An 8474-nucleotide genomic window follows, 5' to 3' on the forward strand; every position below is an offset into this window, starting at 1 on the left:
TTCTTCAAGTTTGCCACTTGATTCCATTTTAAATTTCATTTGTATCTTGGCGATTACAATCTGCGTTCAAACCTTTCATGATTCTTGAAAACACCTCAATCGAGAGGATGAACCAACCGCACTTCATCAACGAAAGAAAAGATTGATGCATATAGTTATGCACCTGGAAACACTCAGAACATGAGTAAACGTTTAACACGTATCTGTGCTAGCTCCTTGGGCGTTGTTACTACCGAAAATAACTTTACAATTCCTTTCCCAATTAGCCAATTTTGTCATAGCTCCAGCAAACCAACTTTGACTTTCATTCGGATTAAACTTATTATAACTTGATTTATAAGCCCACCTTTCATCATCGTTACCGGGGAACTGTTTATATTTCACCACATTAACAGAAACTTATCAACAACTTCATTACTCATCGACTTAATTTCTCCGAAGAATCATTATATTTATTCATTGAAACCCCATCTTGTATTCATCTACACACTGTAACAATAATTGCCATAACAATTACCGGGAATCAGCAATCAGTACTTTGAAAACTCACAGCATATCTACATCAACAGTTATATATATGACATTTATCTCATAGAATTATGATCTCTCATTCTGAAATTCTGAAAAGCACTCAGTCACAAATCAATACTCTGAATATTGAAAAAGCTGAATGAAGCAGCAGAAACTGTAGATAACCGTAAACGACCATAATCATCGAAAGTTTGATGATAAAGATTAGTATGTTGGAAAAGCTCAGAAAATTTGGAACTGGAAAGCGGATTAAGCTAACCATAAAGGAAACCAAGGAGAAATACAAGTAACATACCCTAAATTCATAGAACTCAGATAAATCTAGATCCGTTGAAATCTTTAGAGAATATCTTGCTCCGAAGTCATGTTAAAATCTTGCGGAAAATCTTTCTCCATCAACCATCGAACTTAGAAATTCCAAAATATCATCATCAATATCTTCGATATTTCTGAGGATATTTTCATAAATATTCTCGTCCGAAATTATATACCTCTTCGTGCCCCCTGTGTATCATTGTATTGGAAACACACAATAGAAAATTAGTGTCGAAAAGCGGATTATGCGAAACTATGAAGGAAGCCGTGGACAAATCACAAAGAATAAGTTTGACTTCAAATAATCCAAATGATTCCGTTTCTGATGAAATCTTTAGCAAATACCTTGCTTCCGAATCTAAACCCTTACGGATAAATCTTCTTCATCATCCATCTATATTAGAAATTCCAAGATATCATCGTATCTTTCATTATAAATATCCTCCATATTTCTGAAGATATTTTCATAACTATTTTTTTATCTGAAATCATTAATCTCTTCCTGATATCAGTGTTACATCATATAGAAACTGTTAGTTTCTATATTCTGTAAACTTTCAAGCTTAAAATATGAATGTTATTGAAGTATTGTTGGGAACTGATGCATGAGTTAGTATAATATAATGACACTTGATCAACGTGATTATATTACAGTAAGTCATGCTGAGTTTCTAATGAGACGTGATGATTCACAGATCATAACGTCATCACGTGCCATGTTACATAACTCTTTCATTCTGCGTAACTTTTGAACATATCAAAAATATATATTCTTGATAGTTCTATACTCAGTGATTCTGATAATTTGACAAATCAAATCGTGCTGATACCTTCTTTCTTATTTAGAACATGATGTTTATCCGAAATTCCATACTTACGAATTCCGGACCATTACTCGCTTTAATAGAGGTCGGGAGGATAATAAAAAGGCAAAGAGATCCAAAATATAAGAGAAAATATAAAGCCCAATGACAACACCGAAATTACAAACCATGGATATCAGTACGTATAGCAATATAAAGACACGGGAGGATTATAAATATAATAATCCCTAGAGCATAATAGAAATAAACAGATTCTTCAGGTGGGAGTTGGAAAAGAAGAACGATCATTACGATAGTTAGAATAAGAACAAGGATTAGAACAGAGTTAAGCATTTTCATAAATCTTTTGAATTTGGGAATTGAGTATAGAAGTGGTGAAAATAAATGGAATGGAAAAGGTAAATTTATAAAGGAAATATCAGACGTAGCAAATCGGGGCAGATCACCGTATTTAATTAACGAGATCTTAATTTCCATAAATCCCGAAGAATCAGATCTTATAGATCTTCAAGAATTTCTTTTAAATCCCTTGAATTCCGGAATTCAACCAATGCAATGTCGAAAGTTAAGACGCGCCTTATTTTTTTCTAAATTCAACCCTGACTCTGTCAAAAGTTAAGATAAATCTTTACTTTTCTATTTCACTCTTTGGTGATAACTTCATTCGTACTCTTCGAATAATCGAATTATTTTTATCCATATTACTCAATGATGATAAAACTCAATTTATCAACTCATATTCGTCATGAAAACATTTTTATTGTTAGCCATGACCACCTCACTCAAATTTCGGGACGAAATTTCTTTAACGGGTAGGTACTGTGATGACCCGGGAATTTCCGACCAAATTTAAACTTAATCTTTATATGTTTCTGACGCGGTAAGCAAAGTCTGCAATGTTGAGTCTCGAAAACTTTGAAACAGTTTACATGAATGCATTTGACCATTCCCGACGATTCACGAACAATTATGTGTAAATAAATATGTAAATATAAATGTAATTATATATATAATAATATTTGGAAGTAATAAAAAAATACATTTAAATCAATATGAATTAAAAATATAAAATAAATAAATAGAATATCTAAGTTACTATTAGAATGTAAATATATAGATATATATGTATAATTATAAGTTTAAATATAACTGTTATATTAAAATTAGTATAACACTATAATTGATACATTTAATTTGTTATATCATTATAGTTATTATTTGGTATAATTATTAAGTATCATTAGTATTATTATATGAATTGTTATTGGTATCAGTAATAACATTTTTTTACTAAACTTACAAAAATCATTATTTTTTTTATAACATCATATTGTTATTACAAACAATACTATTATCATTAAAAAATATTATTACTATTATCATTGTTATTATTATTATCATTATTAATTATTATTATTATTAATATAACTAATATTATTAGGATTATTAGTATTAATATACTTATAAATTTATTAATACAAATTATATTATAAATTTAAGAATCAGATATATAAACATGATTATACTTATATATATATATATATATATATATATATATATATATATATATAAATAAATGCGTATTAATGCTTCAAGGAATCAAAATTAGTTTCAAGACAAAATCATACAGTGTTTGGTTTTTGTTTCTGTCTCTAAAATCTGTACTAAGATGATTTCAATAATCAGTAACATCCAAAATCGGTTACATATCTTAATCTGCTTTTTATTTTTTTATTTTTTTATTTCATTGATTAAAATTTCTGTCGACTTCCAGTTCCATAAATCGATCACATTACTCAAGTTATTTGGAAAGTCAGTCAACTATACATTATCAATTATCAAATACAAAAGCCTATAACAACTTTTTCGGATTGAAATTTAAACAGGTATATTTTTTTTAAAACCATAACCTCTGTTCTTTAACTTTTCTATCATATTTCGAATTAGAATGAATTTTGAAAATGTAACAATACAGATATGTTTCAAATCTTCCACTTAAACTTTCTGCAAAGTCTTAAGTTCTAATTCCTCTTATTGAGTTTTAATTATCGAGTCAAAGTTTGCAAATAGAAAAGTCAACCATTATTCTTGAATTAAATTCGAAACATCTGTTGTAGTTTAGATTAAATTGATGATTTTTATAGTTCCTAGTGGTGATTTGAAACATCTTTGATGTTATAAACTTTGGCTAAAAATCTCATTAAATCGAAATCAATTTTTTTTTTAAATAGCAGCGGCAGCAGGCTGCTCTCTCTTTTTTTTTTTTTGTTGTTGTTGTTGTTGTTGTTGTTGTTGTTGTTTGATTTAAGTAATTTATCTAGTTTGGGTTATTTATAAACTTAATTCAAGACCTAATCTTAATTATAACTCGTATTAGATATTGTTCGATTGGGTGTTGGATTCCTTAGTCTACTGGACAGTTTGGAGAAGATGAAGTATTGGAACACGGGTTATAATAAATTCTGGGTTGTATTATAACAGAAATACAGTGTAGCTTGGATGGTTTGGGGATGGTGTCGGGATTCGGGAGGTCTTGGGTTCGATTCCGGTTTGAGACAATTTCTTTTTAGAAAAGCTTTTACAAGGGTACACATCTTTATTTTAATTTCTATTATTATTATTATTAGCTATTATGATTATTATTATAGTTATTATTATTGTTATGAACATAAAATCTAGGTACACTTATCATTTTTTTTTATTACTATCATTATGATTAAGTGTTACTAAAACTATTAAAATGATAAAATTTTGATTTAATATGATATCTAATACGTTTAGGATGTAAGCATAAAACAATATTGATTAATTTCTTATCCTTTAAGAGGTAACGATATGGATTAAGAAGCATTTGTATAATGATAGTATTAAGAATAATATAATGATGGTCATAGGCATCAAAATATTAATTATAAAGTTAATTACAAGTATAAGTGATTAAGATATATATATATATATATATATATATATATATATATATATATATATATATATATATATATATATATGAGAAAAACTAGCAATTAAATTATGATTAAATGATATAATAATTATTATTATTACTACTAGTATTATAATCATTATTAATATTATAATTATCATTATAAGTACCATAGTTATTATTATTATCGTTATAAGTATTATTATTTAAGTTATCATGAGTATTGTTATGTAGTTACTAAAATTATTATCATAATTATCTATAACAATAAAATTAATATATTTTTTTTTTACTTTCACTATCATTAATTTTATTACTAATAGAACTAATAGAACTATTAACATTATTATCTTATTAATAAAATTAAGTATTATAAACATTTTTTTTATCACTAATAATATTATTTTTGGTATTATTATAACTACTGTATTAATATACAAATAATACATTTAATACATATAACATAACAAAAGTTATTTTTTTTTTAAAACAAAGTGAACATATGAAACATATACATATTATTATTATAAAAAGGATATAACTAATAAATTGATATATATATATATATATATATATATATATATATATATATATATATATATATATATATATATATATTCGATTACAATTATGTATATTAATAAATATACAAATGATATAGGTTCGTGAATCCAAGGATAACCCTGCAATGTTCAATATCGTCATATGTATTTTTACTACAAAATACATTAGGTGAGTTTCATTTACTCCCTTTTACTCTTTACGTTTTTGGGCTGAGAATACATGCAAATGCTTTATTAACTGTTTTACAATATTTATATGCGTGAGCTTCATTATTCCCTTTTTAAATGCTTTTGCAATATATATTTTTGGGACTGAGAATGCATGCGCTTTTATAAATGTTTTACGAAATAGACACAAGTAATCGAAACTACATTATATGGTTGAATGATCGAAATCGAATATGCCCCTTTTTATTAAGTCTGGTAATCTAAGAATTAGGGAACAGACACCCTAATTGATGCGAACTCTAAAGATAGATCTATCGGGCCCAACAAGCCCCATCCAAAGTACCGGATGCTTTAGTACTTCAAAATTTATATCATGTCCGAAGGAGGATCCCGGAATGATGGGGATATTCATATATGTATATTGTGAATGTCGGTTACCAGGTGTTCAATCCATATGAATGATATTTTGTCTCTATGCATGGGACGTATGTTTATGAGAAATGGAAATATGAAATCTTGTGGTCTATTAAAAATTATGAAATGATTATTTATGTTAAACTAATGAACTCACCAACCTTTTGGTTGACACTTGAAAGCATGTTTATTCTCAGGTTTGAAAGAAATCTTCCGCTGTGCATTAGCTCATTTTAAGGATATTACTTGGAGTCATTCATGACACATTTCAAAAGATGTTGCATTCGAGTCATTGAAGTTCATTAGAGATTATTATTAAGTAAATGACAGATTAGGTCATTTACAGTTGGATATTATGAAATGGTATGCATACCTGTCAACTTTCGATGAAATGGAAGTTTGTCTTTTAAAAACGAATGCAATGTTTATAAAATGTATCATTTAGAGGTCAAGTACCTCGCGATGTAATCAACTATTATGAATCGTTTATAATCAATATGGACTTCGTCCGGATGGATTAGGACGGGGCGTTTCTCCGAACAATACCCATAACCTCCATAGCTATAACCCATAATTTCCTTAGCTCTATCCCACTCGAAAACTTATTTTGAAAACATGCGAGCAGAACCTCGTCGTAGTATTTTATGTATAACTAGTTAAAGACCCGCGAATTCGTGGGTTTATGTAGTTATGATTTTAAAAGATAAAGAATGTGTTAAATACGACAAAAATATTTGTTAACAAAGTATAGTAACAAAATACCATGTAATGTTTTTTACTCGCTGCAAATTATAATAGTATGGAAATCTATGAAAATTATTAGAAATAAACGAAACATGTTGCATATAAATAAATCTTTTTTTATTTGTTGAGGTAGTTGAAAGATATTGATTCAATAGTTGTCGATGCTCATCTCAAATCGTCGTTGTATTTAGCAACATATTCGACAATGTAGATAATCGTTTGAGGTGATCACGAATTGCGAATAATGCAGTAACTCTCTGTCTTGTTGTTAGTACTTTGTGCATCCCTGATATTGTCTTTTGGCGTAACTCGTCAGCCTATCATGGGTTCAAACAATATATTTTTGTAGCATATGCATGTAGTTGTATAATTATTCATAAAATTTATGAAAAGTATAATGTTTATTATTTATAGTACCTCATTCAAAAAGTTGTGCATTATGTAAACTTTCCGACTAAAGATGACATAGAGTTGGCATAACTTGACATTGCTGCTTCATCACCTTTATTCACAAATTCTTTGCCAGTTAAAGTATTTGAAATGTTGGCTTCTAAATTTGTAAACTTTGTAGTTAGTGCAATCTCTTCGTTCATGATATCAGAATTCAAAAATTTCATTTTTTCAATTTGAGGTCCAAAAATCTCGATATGGTTGCTGATTAACTGCCACAGACAAACATTAGATAATGGTTGTTAATATAGAATTTAAAGTATTGTAAAGGTGTTATGATGAACAGTTTATATATTATAATTAATAATTAATAATAAAATAGTTAAAGTAAAAGTCTCGTGTACTTGCCTTTAGCATATCAGTTGGACGAAATCCACCAACCCACATTGTAGACAGATGAGCAGGAGACATCCATGTACCATAAAGAATACTAAAGACATCAACTTTTGCAGCAATTTTTTTAATATTGAATATAGTATAGAAATGTGATAATATGTTTTCGATAATCGGTAGAATGTCGTCTTCAATGAATTCTCCAATCAATCTTCTACGAAGGTGTAATATACGTTGATGATGTTCAACAAACCAATCATTATATTGTTTGTTGAAGTTAATTGGATCTTCATGAAAAATTATAACAAGTTAATATGAAGACGCTAATAATAGTTAGTTAAGCAGTTGTACAAAAAATGAAGATAAATTGAAAATAATAAACTTTAATTAAGTTCTACCACGATTGATGTCTTGCTGGTTGGCAACCTGTAATATATATGAATTTAGTTTACAAATATTAGATTGAATGAAAGATGAATAAAAAAATATGATTTAGATTTACAATAATTCTTCCAAGCATATATTAGTAAAAGTACCTGATGTAGTTGTTCGTTTTTCAGTTGTATATCCTTGTTTAGTTGTATAACTTTAAGCTCCAACTTACTCAAGTATGTCTACATATAAAAAAAAGCTAATAGCATGTTAGTTATAGCGTTTTCTATTTAACAAATTCTATTGTCATTTGGCATAATAAAACCTGCTTTTTGAGGCGGTGTTTCATAACTGCTTCTCTATTCTTAGCTTTTTTCTTTTCTAGCTGAGAAAATGTAGACAACATATTATTCATGATTGTATATTTGGTTTAAGCTGTGAACATGCATTATGAACTATTATAAGATGTCACATGTAATTTTAATGCATTGACTCAAGATAAATATATTTAAATATACAACATTAGTTAAAAAAGTATTCTTAAACCATAAGAAGATAATTGATACATAATCATTAGATATATTCTGCAAGAACATTGAACAAAGTTCTAAAAATTGATTATATAACACAATGCAGTCTTCTGCAAGAACGGTGAGTAAGAAAACTGAATCACAGGGTATGCAAACTATATAAGACAGTTAAAGATAACTGCAGGGATCACTATACACAAAGGATTCAATACAGTAATCGAATATGTTATAAATTGCAGAAGACATTTACCTTTTCTTGTTCTTGTACCACGTCTGTATTTGCAACCAT

At 27.9% G+C, this 8474-nt stretch overlaps 1 protein-coding gene across 1 annotated transcript; it reads right to left on the reverse strand.

Annotated features, from left to right (window-relative positions):
* Positions 1 to 6937: 6937 nt before the first annotated feature.
* LOC139888359 (TGACG-sequence-specific DNA-binding protein TGA-2.1-like) lies at positions 6938 to 8474 on the reverse strand. The gene is made up of 6 exons (XM_071871368.1): positions 8436 to 8474; positions 7981 to 8040; positions 7820 to 7897; positions 7682 to 7709; positions 7299 to 7570; positions 6938 to 7162 (listed from the first exon to the last, which is right to left on the reverse strand). Exons 1-6 carry the CDS (start codon positions 8472 to 8474, stop codon positions 6938 to 6940), a joined length of 702 nt encoding a protein of 233 aa, XP_071727469.1.

The sequence above is a fragment of the Rutidosis leptorrhynchoides genome, chromosome 2 (assembly GCF_046630445.1).
Source record: "Rutidosis leptorrhynchoides isolate AG116_Rl617_1_P2 chromosome 2, CSIRO_AGI_Rlap_v1, whole genome shotgun sequence".
In the NCBI taxonomy this organism is placed as follows: Eukaryota; Viridiplantae; Streptophyta; class Magnoliopsida; order Asterales; family Asteraceae; genus Rutidosis; species Rutidosis leptorrhynchoides.

Coding starts and splice junctions, on each gene's coding strand:
- LOC139888359 (XM_071871368.1), bottom strand. CDS start 8,474: ATGGTTGCAAATACAGACGTGGTACAAGAACAAGAAAAG. Junction 7,710..7,819: donor AAAACGAACAACTACATCAG/GTACTTTTACTA, acceptor TATATATTACAG/GTTGCCAACCAGCAAGACAT. Junction 7,571..7,681: donor CCAGCAAGACATCAATCGTG/GTAGAACTTAAT, acceptor TTTTTCATGAAG/ATCCAATTAACTTCAACAAA.